Source organism: Physeter macrocephalus, chromosome 7 (assembly GCF_002837175.3).
Source record: "Physeter macrocephalus isolate SW-GA chromosome 7, ASM283717v5, whole genome shotgun sequence".
NCBI lineage: Eukaryota > Metazoa > Chordata > Mammalia > Artiodactyla > Physeteridae > Physeter > Physeter macrocephalus.
In genome coordinates this window covers 32132983-32150098 of record NC_041220.1, presented here as the reverse complement: position 1 = coordinate 32150098, position 17116 = coordinate 32132983, and the positions used below count along the sequence as shown (strand labels likewise).

The window sequence follows — 17116 nt, the reverse complement described above, 5'->3', positions numbered from 1 at the left end:
AGCACAGGGAGATCAGCTCGGTGCTTTGTGACCACCTAGAGGGGTGGGATAGGGAGGGTGGGAGGGAGACGCAAGAGGAAAGAGATAGGGGGACATATGTATATGTATAGCTGATTCACTTTGTTATAAAGCAGAAACTAACACACCATTGTAAAGCAATTATACTCCAATAAAGATGTTTAAAAAAATATAAATCTGATATCTTTTGCCTGTGTCACTGCTTTTAGAAAAAGACCAAACTCCCCAGCATATCACATACTTCCATCTCGCCTCTCACCACTTTCCCACAGGCTCCTAAGTTAGTGTCGCACCAGTGTACTTGCACTTTCCTTCCAAACTCGTCACACCCTCTTATTCTCATTCTTTTTATATGCTTGAAATAGCCTTCCTCCTCCTCTCTCCTTACCTTTTTTTTTTTTTTTTTTTAATGACCAGTCAAGATTAATCACCCCAGTTAAGGAGGTAAAGCAACAGGAACTTTGATATATTGCTGGAACTTCCATGTACTTTAAATTGGTTCAATCACTTAGGAAAAACAGGTGGGCATTATCTAGTGATAGATAAGCTGACAACATATACATCATATATGTTTCCACCCCAGGAAAATACCCTGGAGAAACTGCTGTATATGGGCACCAGAGTACACACACACATACACATACACACACACACACACACACACACACACACACACACACACACACACTCATAGAATGGGCTCAGTAGCCAAAGATGATAATCAATCCACATATCCATCAGCAAGAGAACAGACACACAGATTGTGGTATATTCATATAATGTACTACTACTATGCAGTAATGGAAATGAACAAGCCAGCTATACACAGCAACTTGGATGAATTTTACAAATAATGGTGATCAAAAGATAACAAAAGAATAGGATGCAGTAGGATTTAATTTCTTTAAGTTCAAAACTGACAAAAGTTAAACTATACTGATTAGGGATGCCTTCATCGGTGGTAAAAATATAAAGAAAAGCAAGAGTCAGGCTACCGTAACTTGGGAAGGGTTGTAACTAGGAAGGGACACAGGGAGAGCTTCTCGGATGCTGGCAATACTCTCTTTCTTTCTTTTTTTTGGGGTGTGGGGAGCAGGCCATGTGGCTTGTGTGATCTTAGTTCCCTGACCAGGGATTGAGCCCGGGCCCTGGCAGTGAAAGCACAAAGTCCTAACCACTAGACAGCCAGGGAATTCCCAATACTCTATTTCTTGATAGTATTCACAAAGGTGTTCACTTCATAATAACTCACTGGGCTATGCATATATGTTTTATGAATTTTATATAGATATGTGTTTCATAATTTAAAAAATTATGTCACTCTTGGGTTCACTTATTGTATCCTGAGCCTACAATATGTTACCTTCTGATAATACTTTATTCTTTACCTGTCTCTTCCAGTGGTTCTTAGAGAAGAATTTTTTTTTTCATCAGGTGATTTTGTTGTAGAAGCACAGATGCCCAGGCCTCACCACAGTTCAACTGAACCAGAATCACTGGAAGGTAGCACCAGAACCTGTAAGGCTTCCTAACTTCACAGGTGACACTGAACACAATCTCTGGTTACAAACTACTGCCTGGACTGGAAGCTTCTTGAAAACACTGACTGTCCCCTTCTTCGTGTTACCCACACCTAGCCCAGCACCAACAGCAGGCACTCAGAACATGTTTGTCAAAGTCATGACAAAAATGCATATTTCCGGTCTGGAGCCATCAGTAGCGGTGGCGGCCTGTGACCCCGCTAGCGCTCCAGCAAGCGGGAGGGAAGCGTCCAGTGCGGTCGCGAGGTCCAGCTCTCGGTCCCTGGAATCTACTCGCGCAAGGCAGTGGCTGCACCGACAGCCCGAGGTTCCCGGTCAGCGGGTTGCGGAGTATCGTGTGGGTAGCAAGGGGAGGGCGAGTGCTCCTGCAGCCCCCAGACGGCAACCAGTTGGCTGGGATATAGATGACAATAGTACAATGGCAACCACGTTTGGAAGATGGCAGACCATCTACACAGAAGGTGCCTAGGACCCTGAATCATCACTTAGAAGAGGGCAGCCCAGCTATTAACAACTGTTTTGGAAGATTACAGGAGAACCTGCAGCCAATGTAATTGTGCCTTGGGGACAGGGAAATACCCAGACCTTTTGAAATAGACTGGATGCTGGTTCTGAGTTAATCCCCTGTGACCTAGACGTCACCATGGTCCACCAGTCAGAGAGGGATAAAGTCATGCTTCTGAAGAGTCAGCCTGAGTCCTTCTCACATTGGGCCCAGGGGATCGCAGATCCCATCCTGTGGTTTGCTGGTTCCTGCACACGTTATGGGAACACACATGGTACAGAGGGCATAAAGGGTAGGAGAGCTGCATATGAAGAACAAAGTAGTGAGTGGAAAGATCCGACTGAGGATCTCTTCCGGAAATCAACAGGTAAGAATAAAGAGATACAAAATATTTTTTTTTAAACTAAAGAAATGGGGGGTAATATTAGAAGTGGCCACATTGTGATAATAGGAATCCCAGACACAGAGAAAGATAAAAATGGAAAAACGCATCTATTTTGTGAATGAATGCCTGGACACAGGACACCATGTGACCTCTGCAAGCTGAGCTGCCACGGCAACATGTGTGAACGGTCCCATCAAGCCAGGAGGTTGTCTATGTGCAGTGGCACTCTGCCACCAAATAGCTGCTTGAGCAGGTGGCTCATACCCCCACTGGCTGCACTGCTGTCCCTTTCTCACACCTGAATCTCATGAGGGCGTTCCCTGTGACCAGGTGACTCATAGGCACAATATTCAAGCTTGGTTCACAGATGGTTTTGCATAATATGCTGGCACCAGCGGGACATGTCTAGCTGCAGTGTGATAGCCCCACTTAGGGTTGATCCTGGGGACAATGGGAAGGGAAATTCTCACTGCCTGGTTGCATAGATGGTTAAGAGGTATAGAAACCACTGATTTGTGAGTAGTTAGTAATGATTTGGCTAGGTGGTCAAGGACTTGGAAAGAAGAGGATTGAAATATTGTTCAAGGAGGAGGTCTGGGGAAGAGTCATATGGATGTCCCTTTTGGAATGGGCACAGAGTGTGAAGATAGTCACATCCCACATAAATGAGCACCAGAGAGCATCCACTACGGAGAGAGATCTCAATGAGTTGGACAAGATGTCCTGTCCTGTGGATGTCAGCCAACCTCAGTTCCTTACCCAATGGACTCCTGAACAAAATGGCCATGGCAGCATGCGTGGAGATTAGCCACGGGCTCTATAATATAGACTTTCACCAAGGCCAGTCTGGCTAGAACAACTGCTGAGTGCCCAACCTACCGACAGCAGAGGCACACCAAGCCCCGCTATTGGAACCATTTGTCACTGGCAACTGATTACAGAGACAGTACAAAATGAAAAGAAACCATGGGACCCCCAACATTTTACTGGCAGGAAGCAGACTGGGGAAACTACTCAGCTGCAAATATGTGATACCTTTCATGAAAAAGGAAGAAAGGCACAGAGGATGGGACCAAGAGCCCAGAAAGCAGAGCCAAGAGCCATGGAGACTTATTCCCAGGCCTTGAAACCTAATCCAGGAACTTCCATGTGCCCAGCGGGATTTCACAATTGCTATAGACCAGTGACTCCTTTGTGTCTCCCATTTCCCCCATTTTTTTAATGGAATGGGACTTCCCTCGTGGCGCAGTGGTTAAGAATCTGCCTGACAATGCAGGGGACACGGGTTCGATCCCTGGTCTGGGAAGATCCCACGTGCCACAGAGCAACTAAGCCTGTGCACCACAACTACTGAGCCTGTGCTCTAGAGCCCGTGAGCCACAACTACTGAGCGTGTGCACTGCAACTACTGAGCCCACGCGCCGCAGCTACTGAAGCCTGCATGCTCTAGGGACCGCGCGCCACAACTACTGAGACTGCGCGCTGCAATTACTGAAGCCCGCGCGCCTAGAGCCCGTGCTCTGCAACAAGAGAAGCCACCTCAATGAGAAGCCCTCACACCGCAACGAAGAGTAGACCCTGCTCTCCACAACTAAAGAAAGCCTGCGCACAGCAAAAAAGACCCAACACAGCCAAAAATAAATAAAATTAAGAAAAAAAAAAAAAAAAAGAAATGGAATGTCCATAGCAGTATCCTGTGTCTGTTGCACCATCGTATGTTGGGTGTGTTGGGGACAGATTTGTCTCTTAAGTTTCATAGATCTACTGATGGAAAACAAATAGGACTTAAGGAGCCATACTTAAGGAATACACTGAAGGAGTCTCATTCACACCTGGACCTGATTTAGATGAGATTCTGGACTTTGAGGCAATGCTGTCATGGAATGAGACTTTTTCAGACCTTGGAAAGGGGTGAATGTATTTTGCATGTGGAAGGGACGTGAATCATTGGGGGCCAGAGGACAAGCTATAGTAGTCTCCAATATGGCCCCCAATGACCCCCACCTCCTGGTATTCACATCCTTGTGTAATCCCCTCCCGAGTATGGTCTGGACCTGGTGACTTACTTCTAGTGAGTGGAATATTGCAAAAGTGGTGGGATGTCACTTCTGAGACTAGGTTATAAAGACTGTGACTTCCAAAAAAAAATGCATATTTCTAAAACAAACTTGTATGTCTCACGGTTTGGATTTGCATTACTTCTAGGTAAAACATTTGCACAGTGTAGGTGTTGACACCCAATGACCGTGAGAGGCTCAGGGAAGGACATCATGTGTGGTCTGAGACACTCTTAGGTCATTCGACCCCATCAAAGGGCAAACTAAGGCACAGAGGAAAACAAGCAGGCTGTGAGGGCTGCCTAGTACCTACCAAGATTTTTTTTTCCACTTCACACCATCAAAGCACCAGGAGTCCATGGCACATTTTAGTCCAATAAATGCATTGTGTCTTTCACTCAGTGGAACATGTGTGTGGGTGTGTATGGGTTTGTGTATTATATACAAAATATATTTTAATAGCTAAATCAAAATAATCCCTTAACATTTAAAATGTCCATTTACTGTTAGAAATTACAAATAGCTAAACGCATGTTTACACAGTTGGAAGTTCCACAACAGAATGTTTTAGCCTACTTTTCTATCAGTTACTATGAAAGTCTCTTATCCACCTCTGTTAAAATACTTACATTAACTGCCTAAAACCACTAATTAGCTTGTAATTACAAACTATTTTTGACCTTTACGGCAGAAAATCAGTTATACAAAATTTGGACACTGAGACTGTACTTAACTCTTGGAGCAGAAGCAAGCACTGAGTTTGATGGTGAGAAAGAAAACTCGTTCACAAGTCTGAAGTGCAAGGGCCACTTGTAGAGACGCGGATGGACCTAGGGACTGTCCTACAGAATGAAGTCAGCCAGAAAGGGAGACACAAATTCCGTATGCTAACGCATATATGTGGAATCTGAAAAAATTGGTATAGACTCTCTTTTTCCAAAGCAGAAATAGAGACAGACATAGAGAACAAACGTATGGATACCAAGGGGGAAAGGGGGGGTGGGATGAATTGGGAGACTGGGATTGACATATATATGATATTGACACTATGTATAAAACAGATAACTAATGAGAACCTACTGTATAGCACAGGGAACTCTACTCAGTGCTCTGTGGTGACCTAAATGGGAAGGAAATCCAAACCAGAGGGGATCTAGGTATACCTATAGCTGATTCACTTTGCTGTACAGTATAAACTAACAATATTGTAAAGCAGCTATACTCCAATAAAAAAATAATAAAGTGTAAGGACTCATCAAGCTTAAGGAAAAGCCTCCCTACATACACACACACACACACACACACACACACACACACACAGATTTAAATATGGTAACAGAGGAAAGACAAAGAGGAAAGAAAAGAACGTATGGCTGACACTTAAGGTCTAATATCTGCAAAAATCTTAAAAACCTAAATTCCTTCCCAACTTCCAAAATTGAGAAAGAAATTACTTCCAAAGGAATGTAACCAAGGAAAATAAATGTGGGTATGTTGCATCTACAAGATGGTTTGATGTCCTTAATCGAGTACAGCATCTGTGAGACTGTCCTACTGGGTAGACAATAATGTGCATATCTCCATCTAAAGCACATCAAGGACACGTTCCCACACCCAGCTGGTTCAGAAGAATACAGGGTAAAGAAGACAGACTGATTACTATTCTGTTGTGGCAAACAGCTTATTGGGTTTACGCAGAATTTAACCTTATGGGAACCAGCAGAGTAACATAAAGTACACTGCTCTCACGTGGATGCTGTTCCCTTCTTTACTTATTTGGTTTATCTCTGGACCACTGCTGGCACATTCACAAAATGAATATTAACAGCCTTTCCTACAGGGCGGGGCTGAGGACACAAGATGAGATCTTTCACCCCTAAGACCAGTGCCCCTTCAACGCATCTGAAGGCAACAGGCTGAAAACGACTCACCTCCTAAAGTCACATCCAGTGGTACAGTCTGTGATACCTTCCATGGAGAAAGGTGTGGAGACATTACACTGAACATCTGAATATGTAGGAAGAAGTATGTCCACAAATCCACGCTTCGGCATTGAAATTTGGGAGGAGTTAAGACCAAAGAAATTATGTAAAAGTAAAAACAAAAATGCTACTCACTAACCAAAAAGCCTTAAAGCTTACCCACTGAAAAAAAAAAATTCTATCTAATCTCCTGGTAGGATGGAACCTACAGATCAGATCCGTCATTTGTCTTCCTGCTGCTCAAACCTGAGCCAACTGTATCCCACAACATACAAGCATTCACCTTGGCAATTTTAATTCTGTACTTTTTTTTTTGGCTGCGCTGCATGGCTTGCGGGATCTGTTTCCCAGCCAGAGATAGAACCCAGGGCCATGGCAGCAAAAGCCCAGAATCCTAACCACTAGGCCACCAGGGAACTCCCAATTCTGTACTTAATTTGATGATAAGACTTAAAATGTTTATATCATCTTATTCTGGAACATCTGAATGTCTATTTCTAAATCAAGTGCAGCCAGGCCACTCCGTACCCACAGCCTCAACTCCTTTGGCATCAAGTGGTGTAAATGTGCTGGGAGTTAATGAGGAAGAAGTGGACTTACTATATATACAAGACATGCACAGAGAGTTAAGGCCAGAGGACATAAGTTTACTCTGAGGGAATGAAGGCTTGTTAGCAGTGCAAAATTGACTCATCACATGGCATTCTGAAACACAGCACACCAAACTCAGCGTTCAGCACCATGGTCACAATGGGAACAGTTTCGTTTGAGCAAATAGCATCTGGAGCTTTATGTTGCTATTTTGCATTTTTATTGGTTATACAGTTTTGTTGGTTTTTAGGTTGTCTCATTTGGGTTGTACTGGTGTGTAAGAGCTATATGCATAAGTACATCTACCTTTATAAATATTTAAGTGACAATGTATTTAAAGTAATTAAGGCAATGCTGGGCTTCTGCAACTTGGTTATTAGATTTTTACATTGTTTTTCAATTTTAATTATCCCAAACCTTGCAAAAGTTTGAGAAACACTGCAATTTTAAGGCTACTGAGAAAGAGATCTTCAAACCAAAATGTGCCCATCTTACACGTATTTGTAAGTAAACTGGGGCATAATGCATGTAGGGTCAGTCCTTCAGCTGGCTCATCATCCGAGTAAAGGTAAAAACCTCCCTCAACAGAGTTTCCCCAGCTTCTGGAGATCTTTGCTTAAGACCTTCCTCCCTCACCGCCACCCCCTCAACCCTTTAAATCTCACTTTGAGTCTAAAAGGAAGACTTGGCTCCAGTTGTGAGTGTGTGTGTGTGTGTGTGTGTGTGTGTGTGTGTGTGTGGCTCCAGTTTTAAGCAAGTGATGATAGTGAGAATAGCTCAAAAAGATTCAGTGCAAGTGATGAAGGATTCAGAAACCAGATGTTTGTCAAAAAAGAGTAGTGATGCTTAGGGGATGGGCAGAAGGGGGAAACAGTAAAGCATGACCACTGTCATAAAATGTCTGAAGGGCTGCCATGTAGCTCCATCTGGAGTCTTTCATAGCTCCAAACGGTGGCTCTAGAATTACGGCGGGAAGTTACAAGGATGCACATTTTGCTTTGAGATGCTGAGGACCACTCCCATTTATCGAAGAGACACTGCACACTAGGACTCCGCTAAGTGTTACAAGGTTCATGTAGAACCTTCCAGCTATTGGCCTTGATCACTAAACTAAGAAGAGATGAGTTTACGTCAGGCTATTTCTCAAGTTCGTTCTTTTGCAGAGGCTTGATAAAGAGTATAACCAGTAGTAAGTTTCCATAACTCCTTTTTCTTTTCCTGCTTCCTTAACAGATGAGGTAGAATACTGTTAAAAGACCAAGATAATGGACAAGGATATTGGGGAAGAGAGCATCAATCACTGCCTTTCAGAAATAATGACACTGTTATTACATAAAAATTAACAAAGTAATCTGAAGTTTGTAAAACATACACAGTGAAGGAAGAAATAAATCAATGACAATTTAAAAACTTCTATTGTGATACATTTTGGTTGCAAGTGATTATAATTTAACCAACATATAAACAAATGGTAACATAGTAGGTCATAATTGTAGATTATTTTAGTTATGTTGAGACGTTAGTAAATGTTATAGTGTAATCCAAAGTACTAAAGTTGATCTCACAAATCAGTATTTTCCCATTCCTTGTCGTGAAGGTTGTAGCTTCTGACAAACTGCAATATGGCTAGTCTACTGCTTCAGGCTGCAAGAGGTATGGCAAACAGGGTAAAATAGCCTGGATTAGAGCAAAAATTATAGCATGTCAATGAATGAAAGAGTATCTAAATTCTAGCCTTAAATTATATTTCTAACTCATAGAATTTAAAAAGTATTGTAGAGGGACTTCCCTGGTGGCACAGTGGTTAAGAATCCACCTGCCAATGCAGGGGACACAGGTTCAAGCCCTGGTCCAGGAAGATCCCACGTGCTGTGGAGCAACTAAGCCCGTGTGCCACAACTATTGAGCCCACGAGCCACAACTACTGAGCCCACATGCCACATCTACTGAAGCCCACGCGCCTAGAGCCTGTGCTCTGCAACAAGAGAAGCCACCACAATGAGAAGCCTGCGCACTGCAATGAAGAGTAGCCCCCGCTTTCCACAACTAGAGAAAGCCCGCGTGCAGCAACGAAGACCCAATCAGCCAAAAAAAAAAAAGTATTATACAATGCAGATTGTATTTAAACTATATGTGAAATAAATTTTCTAAAGACAATGCTTAAAATAAGAATGCTAAAAGATGAACAAAACTAAGTCTTAGCTACGTCAGAGAACAAACTCAAAGCAGATGCTGAAAATATTAGGGGGCTTAGAATAGTCCTGGGATTTAAACATACATTCAAATTAAAGGTATAAGGATTTGATTATGATAGATGTCCAAAGAGAAAAATCAAGTCAGGCATCTCAGACACTAGTGAAATTGATAAATTGTTAACACACAAATATACTGCATCCCTTTTTTCTTGAATAAAAACTTATTTCAAAACTGAAATATGAAGGGGCAAGGAATATTTGCCCTTTGCATGACCTTATTTGACCTCTGCAAATCTAGCCAACTGTCCAGCTGGCTGTCTTAACTAAGAAAGATTTTTTAAAAACCAATATCCACCTAATCCCACCTATCAAAATACTTTATATATGGCACAAAAGTAAAATTAATCATCAAACATCAAGTGCCAGAAGTATTTATTGATAGGACAAATGAATTAACAAAATGACCATGGTCCCCGCCCTCAAAGGGCCTGTACATAACTTTCCCTTTCCTGAGAAGATTCTATGGGGAAGAGCCTCCTATAGGTTATTGAGGGTTTAAGAACTCCATCTAAACCCAGGTAACCACATTCAATCACAAAACCTGGCCAATTTTTAGAGACATGGAGCCAGACAGATCATTTCTCTTTCCTTCTTCCAGAAGCATTTCCCAAGATCACTGAACTTTAAAGGGGAAGCAGCCTTAGCAATTACCTAACCTTCCTCATTTTGCAGATAAGGAAACCAAAGTCAAGCAAGACAACTCTGCAGAATTTGAATGCACAGACCCTACTATGCTGGTGTATAGGATAATGTATGGTTCATTTCAGGAACCATACACAAAATATCCTAAAACTGTCTTTACATCTGCAGTATCTGATGAACTACCACCATCTTCATTTTCCAAATATAAATAACTAACAGGTTTGGCTGCAGCAGTGATGCAGCTCTAGATTGCTGATACATGACCTATGCAAATTTCAGGGGTCAGAATGGACCCCATCTCACAGGTGGTAGAACATAGCAGTTAAGAATACAGAAGTTGAAAGGCCAAGGAGAAAGGCCTCAGGTTCCAGCCCCACCTCTTCTGACTGGTACAAGGGGACAATTTCTTTATCCTCTGAGTCTCAGTCTCCCCAGCTGCAAAATGGGGAAGATAATGCAGCCATATTCCATAAGGGATAACAAGGGTGAGATAAAACACAAAGTATCTCACACAATGATTGCATATAAAACATCTAAAACATGGTAGCAATGTTGAGAAGAATAGGATCCCTAATCCTTAGGGTAATGGTTTACTTTATCAATAGAAGAGACAAAAACAGAAGTGGTAGGAGCATGGGCGAGTAGGGGTGAGAAGAGACCTAGCCAGGCAGTACAGACCCAGAGAAACTCCCCTGGCCCTCTCGACAATGAAGAAAGCTTTTTTTTTTTTTTTTTGAAGAAAGCATTTTGACAATCACTAGTCAAGGGAATATCTAGTTTCCCTTATTTCGTAGGACAGGGCCATATAATGTCCATTTCCATAGTTTAAAACCTCATGAAATAGGGATCTTTTCTTATAACTACCAGTGTATCATTCTGTCTGACCCTCATCTCATAAATGCTCTCCCAAGTATTTCCCTTCTTCCCCCAACCCTTTAGAATTCTTTATTCTGCAAATGAAAATTTCTCTTCCCATTACCTCTGGAAAGAGCTTATTATGCAGCTGTGTTATAGCAGACCTGAGTTCCCCTGTTTTGAGGAAATGAGAAGAAAACAATCAGATTTATAGAAGCAAGTACTGAGGAAGAGTCATTCTCTCCACAGCGATGAGTCAGCAGAGCGTCTCTGATTTATCTGGAATATAATCCAATTTTTCAAAATACATATTTTCACAAATACATAGGAACAACCCTATTCAAACTTAATTCATACAAAACTTCCCTTGACAATCAAGAGACTTAGAGGTAAAGTCATTTCCTGGGCTATTTATTTAATGAACTTATTGTGTCCAAGATCCCTAACCTCATGACATGCTTAGTCTAGTGCAAAAAACAGACCCATATACCTCTAATTATAAAGGTAAGTGTTACAATAGAGGAAAGGAAAAATGCTGTGAGTAAGCAAATGGCAGAGTTCTAAGCTTGACCTCAGGCCTTGGCTCCAACATCTGTTCCTCTGGGAACCCTTTTCCGTTGTCCTCGCCAGTGTGGTCCTCCTGCCTCACCTCATTACCACTTCACTTACAGCCCTGCAGCTGGAACCATCGTGTGTGTGTGTGTGTGTGTGTGTGTGTGTGTGTGTGTTTTCACTCTCTCTCCCTCTAGAATGTGAGCATTCTAGAACTGTACCCCCAGCACCTGAAACAACAACTATCCTCTCAAACAACAACAGTTTGAGCCCAATGCCCCTGAGGTCTGGGAAGAGATTTCATAGAAAGATGATATTTGAAGAGGGTCTTGATCTAGGAGTCTGCCAGGTAGAGAAGGTTTGGCAGACTGATGCTTCAGTGTTAAACCGCTATGTCCAATCATCATGCTTGCCTTATATAAATGTGTACTGCTTTTGACTACTATGTGCAAATACCTTACCTCTCACGGGTTTATGTTGCCTTCCTCACTATAACAAGTTCCAAGAGCTCAGTTTCTATTATTACTCTAAAAATCTATCATTCAAGGGGATAAAACCTATAATCTGAGTTCTTATGCATTTTTACTTAAATGTAACTTAAAAATGTAACTTAATTTTTACTTAAATGTAAACTCATTTTTACTTAAATATAACTGTCACCATATTTTGGTTTAACACCTTCAAAGAGATTGAATAACCAAAGAGATTCAATAAACTAGGCTTAGTAGGAGAACCTCAAAAACTTCAAATGCTTGATTTTCTTAGAACTTTATTTTTCTTAAATTCAAGTTAATTCAAGCTAATTTTCAAGTTAACTTAATGGAAGAATGGAAGTATATCACCTGTCAAAATAATCAAAATTCTCTCACATGCCAAAAAATCCAATCAGTTTATTTATTGGTGACTGAGGAGTAAAAGGTATAAACATCATAAAATGACATATTACTTTGGAATGAAAGAGGCAGAGACGGGTAGCTCTTAATTTTTTGGCTCCTGTCAAACACTTCATCAGAGCCATAGACCCACTCCCTGCTGTGTAGGACATTTGCAGCTTTGTCAATTTTCCAGAAGATAGGTTCTGGGTAGGGAAAGGCAGCCCAGGCCATCAGACACTCAATAAATAACCACTTAGGCAGGGGAAGGGTATATACTTTTAGACCAGAAAGGATCTAACAGGTGATCTGCCAACCTCTCTTTCAACAGAAAAGGTCACTAAGGCTGAGAACAGAAGTGAATTTTTCTCAATCCACAGAACCTAGGGACCCCCACTTGGTCACGCATTGTTTCTACTGTCCTTGGGCATCTCTCTTTGGGACATCAAAATAATTATAGCTTAAATGTTTTGAAGAAGAGAACACTCATGGAAAAAAAAAAATAAGCCCAAGAGTTCTGACTGAGAACTTAGGAACGTGCCATCAAGACATCTTCAGCTGTCTATCAGAGATGTGACACGGTTGGCTGGCTCATGGCTTCAGACAGCCCAACCTGATTTTCCCAGTACTGACTGTTAGGACTCACAGTCCTCCTTTGAGAGAAGGTCCTCATCCAGTTGTAAAGACTAAACAGGATTACAGGACGCACAGCACTAACTCATTGAAATTAATGCGGCAAGGGGAGCTAGAACAATAGGCTCAAAATGCCTGCTGGTTTAGTGTAGTGCAGGAGTACCAGCCTACACCTGAACAGTTTTTGGTCTCCAGAGACTCTCAAGGGCAGAAGAAAAAAATCTGGGCCATGCAAATTTCTTTTGTCATCTGAGTTCAATGGGACTGAGGCTCTGAGTGTTCATGCCTAGCTATCTTGAGTCATCACTTTCTATTCTCCACTGAAAACATTTTAGAAAAAAACAGTTTGGGAAAAACAGTATCTCCTAAACTACAAATATCATGGAATGGAAGAGGCAAATGAGAGATCAGCTAAACATAATGGTGTAAAAAATACTATCAGAGAATCTTTATTAAAAATGATGAACTAAGATGAAATAGTCAATTTTGACAACATGGGAAACACCACAGACCTATTTTTACTGATGCAAATAATAACTTCACAGGTAGCTGGTTAGTTCTTCTGCACGATAAATCTGAACATTCGAGTACACAATTTTAACTAAAAGTTGAAACTATTTAAATTCTTGAATAATTGATATTAAACACTGATGGTTCTTTTCTTAAAAACTGCCTATAAACAGGGTATTCCACTCATTTTGTGGGAAATTCAAGACTTAGACAAAGATCTATTGTCAGAGAGAATACCACTATGACAAAAGAAGTGCTCAAATTTTCTTCTTTTGCAGTAATTGTAGTATATTTAATAAAATGTAATTTTATTATATTTGAAACAAGTGGGCAATTGGCTATACTAGGGAAACACTTCCACGGTGCAAATATTTGTGTTCTATCATTATTGTGGTGTAATTTGGACTCTACATATGCTTATGGTTCCCCCTCCTCCACAAATCAGTGAATGAATGATTCAAAGGATATTTATCAACCTTCAATTTATAGTTGAAACTACAGTTTGAGAATTAGACTCAGTAGACCATGCACCACTTGGGCAATAACAAACTCAATGTACAATATGTGTTCTCAATTAATATGCATAATGGACACCTTGACCATCTTCCCTAGGATCATGTTCACCTCGGGTGTACATTCATTTCATGTAGCAAATACACTGTTAAAATTACTTCTGAGAAGGAAAATTACTTCTGAGAAGGATATTAAAACTACCGTCCCGGGCTTCCCTGGTGGCGCAGTGGTTGAGAGTCCGCCTGCCGATGCAGCAGGGGACACGGGTTCGAGCCCCGGTCCGGGAAGATCCCACGTGCCGCGGAGCGGCTGGGCCCGTGAGCCATGGCCGCTGAGCCTGCGCGTCCGGAGCCTGTGCTCCGCAACGGGAGAGGCCACAGCAGTGAGAGGCCCGCGTACCGCAAAAAACAAACAAACAAACAAACTACTGTCTCTCCTCAGACCACACCAGGCACAGTATCCCAAGGGCATGTGAGTAATGAGTGTTTAAGTAGAAAAGGCATTGCCTTGATCCTTCCACAGGGCTACTAATCTAGCTTTGGGTCAATAAGAAAATTCGTTACTCAGTTTTGAAATATCTAGGCAAATGTTGCTTTTAAGTATGTAACACGATAAAGCAATAAAGCCCTTTTAACAATGTATCTTCATTTTATTTATGCTCCCCTGGTTGTCATCATCTCCTCAGGAAGCCTTTAAAACCAAAACACTCAAGTGAGCAGGAGAATTTGTGAAGTCACACACACACACACACACACACACACACACACACACACACAAAACACAACTTAGTTTTGGCTGGGTCCTCATCTAGCCAGGGCAGGGAAGACTTTCGGTAACAGTGACTAAATAGAATCTCAACCACTTTCAGGACTCCGCAGTGTGGCTACATCAATTTATTAAAAGTGAACTGTAGATGAAAGGGCATATACTGCAGGTCCTGTATGACAAGGCATGTTGCTTCAGTTTCCTCATGTGTAAAATGGACAGTGTCTTCAGAACATAAGAACATGATGTGCTAATAAGAAAAATAGTTGGCTTCAAGCTCAGTTTCCTTCCCCTGCCAAGCCAACATTGCTATGACTACCATAGCAATATGTGCCATTTGCATTAAGAAAGATGCATGAGAGCAGACTGTATATAAACATACAGTCAGCACATATTTGGGTTCTGTCTCATCTTTACGGGTGGTGTTTAGTTCTGGATATAGGTTCTTAACTACTAGTAATGCTTTCTCTCCCTGAAGTGAAAGAAGAGTAAATACTGCAGGAATTCAAGGATGACACAACATACAGCCAAGCAGTCCCTTTGAGTCAAGCATGGTTGACACCCTAGGCCTAATTTATAAGGGGCCCCAACTGCTGATTCCAATGGCCTTTATCACCCTAACTAGCTACTTTCAGTAGGGGAGGATGCAGGAGAGATTGACCTTGATTCACCTCATTACCAACCAAACATGGAAAACCCTTTAGCACAACGGTTCTCAATCTCTGCAGCACATTCAAATCTCCTGAGGAGCTTTGAAAACTCCAGATGCCCCGACCACACGCCAAACCAATTACATCCAAGTATCCGGGGATGGGACCCAGACACCCATATTTCTTCAAGTCCCCAGTGATCCAAGATGCAACCAAGGTTGAGAACCACTGTCTTGGATCGCCCCTCCTGACCTCATGGAACTTCTGCTGCAAGGCAAACCAGGAAAGCCAACCTAGAGTGTTTCACAACCACGGCTTCTGAGTACAGCAGGTGCAACAGGGTCCTGAACGCTGAAACACAGGTGCCGGCTGTGTTTCTGAGCTTCATTCACACAGAAGGGCTTAACAGGTTATGAGCTAGAGGGTTACCCAGATCCTCACGTGAGACTTTGCACTTCAAAAAAGCAAAAAACAAAAGCAAGTCCACCAATCTTAAGAGATGTCACCAAATCCCGTTAGGATTTCTTTCTTTCTTTTCTAAGGCAAATCTTTTGGGAAGGACAGTCAGAGTCTATGTGGAAGCGCGCCCCACCCATAGAGCCTGCGTTAAAGAAGACAGAACCGCACAATTCCTGCGGCCGCCTAGAAAACCCCCCGCAGGCTCCCCCAGCGCCGGGCGAGCGCGTGCACCTGTCGGCACGCGGGGCCGCACCTGCCGCGCCGGGCCCTTCCCTCCTACCTTCCAGCAGCTCGTCCAGGCTGGTGACCTTCCGGCTGCCGTCGATGGTGTAGATGGTGCGGACACCCTGGGGCAGGTTCACGTTGTCCGACAGGGAACGGGTGAGCTCCATAAGCAGCGCATCGAAGGACCGGAAGCGGTCGCCGGAGATGGCAAACACCAGGCCCTTGAAGTAGCGGTCCCCATTCCGGTAGAAGCGCGCCTTCTTGGCTTTCTTCTCCGAGCTCAGGGCCTGCAGGGTCCGCGTACGGTAGAAGCTGCAGTGGGCACTGTGCGCCGGGCTGGGGATGAGCCCGTTCCCCTTGGGGCCGGAGCTGCTGCTGCCCCCGGAGGAGCTGGGCGCCCCTCTCCGCGACCCCGGCCGCGGCCTTTTGTCCCGTTCCTCAAAGTGCTCCAGCTCGATACTCCTGGTGCTGGCCATCGCGGCTGCTCCAGGGGCGCCCCCAGGAAACACGTCCCAGCCAAAGCCTCCAGGTAGTCCAGGGTCAAGGCGAGCACCGGCTCAGGGACGTCTAGCCGCGAGCAGCCTCAGGGCGCCGGGACACGCAGCTCTGGCATCCCGCCCTCTCCTCGCAGGTGGAGCCGCGGAGGCGCCGGCCGGCCCGCGCCCCCCTAAAAGTGGCCGCAGCGCCGAGCTGCCCAGCTCATTGTCCGGCGCGCCTCGCTCTGTCCCTCCCGCTCGCCGGGGAGCCCCACGCCCCCCCAGGCGCCTCCTCCACCCGGCCACGCCTCACAACTCCCTCCCGGGAGCCCGCCGGCCGCCTCCAAGTTGGGCCGCCCGAAGCTCGCCCCGGGCCCGCGGGCGCGCACAAAGCTCGGGCGCCCGCCGCGGCTCGCGTCCGCCCGCCGCTCCCGGGAGATCCGAGGGGAAGGAAGGAAGGGAGGGGGAGGGGCCGCGAGCGTGGGAGAGGCGCCGCTGGGGCGTCGGCCCGGCTCCGGCTCCGGCCCCGGCCCGCTCACGCGCCCGGCCCGAGGCCCGGAATGCCGCGCCGCCGCCTCGCTCGCCCCCAGGCCCTGCCCGAGGGGCGGCGCGCGCTGGCTGGGGCCGGAG

The 17116-nt window shown here is 44.1% G+C and overlaps 1 protein-coding gene across 12 annotated transcripts in view; it reads right to left on the bottom strand.

The window, feature by feature from the left end:
- The window catches only part of DCLK2 (doublecortin like kinase 2), a 160091-nt gene extending 143408 nt beyond the window's left edge, over window positions 1-16683 (bottom strand). For all 12 annotated transcript variants that reach the window (XR_008617780.1, XR_008617781.1, XR_008617782.1 and 9 more), the window contains exon 1: window positions 16066-16683. Coding sequence is in view for 7 of the 12 variants with exons in the window: in XM_007113979.4 (XP_007114041.2) it covers window positions 16066-16486 (421 nt within the window). In the remaining 5 variants the exon portion in view is untranslated. The remainder of the gene's footprint in view (window positions 1-16065) is intronic.
- Window positions 16684-17116: the final 433 nt, after the last annotated feature.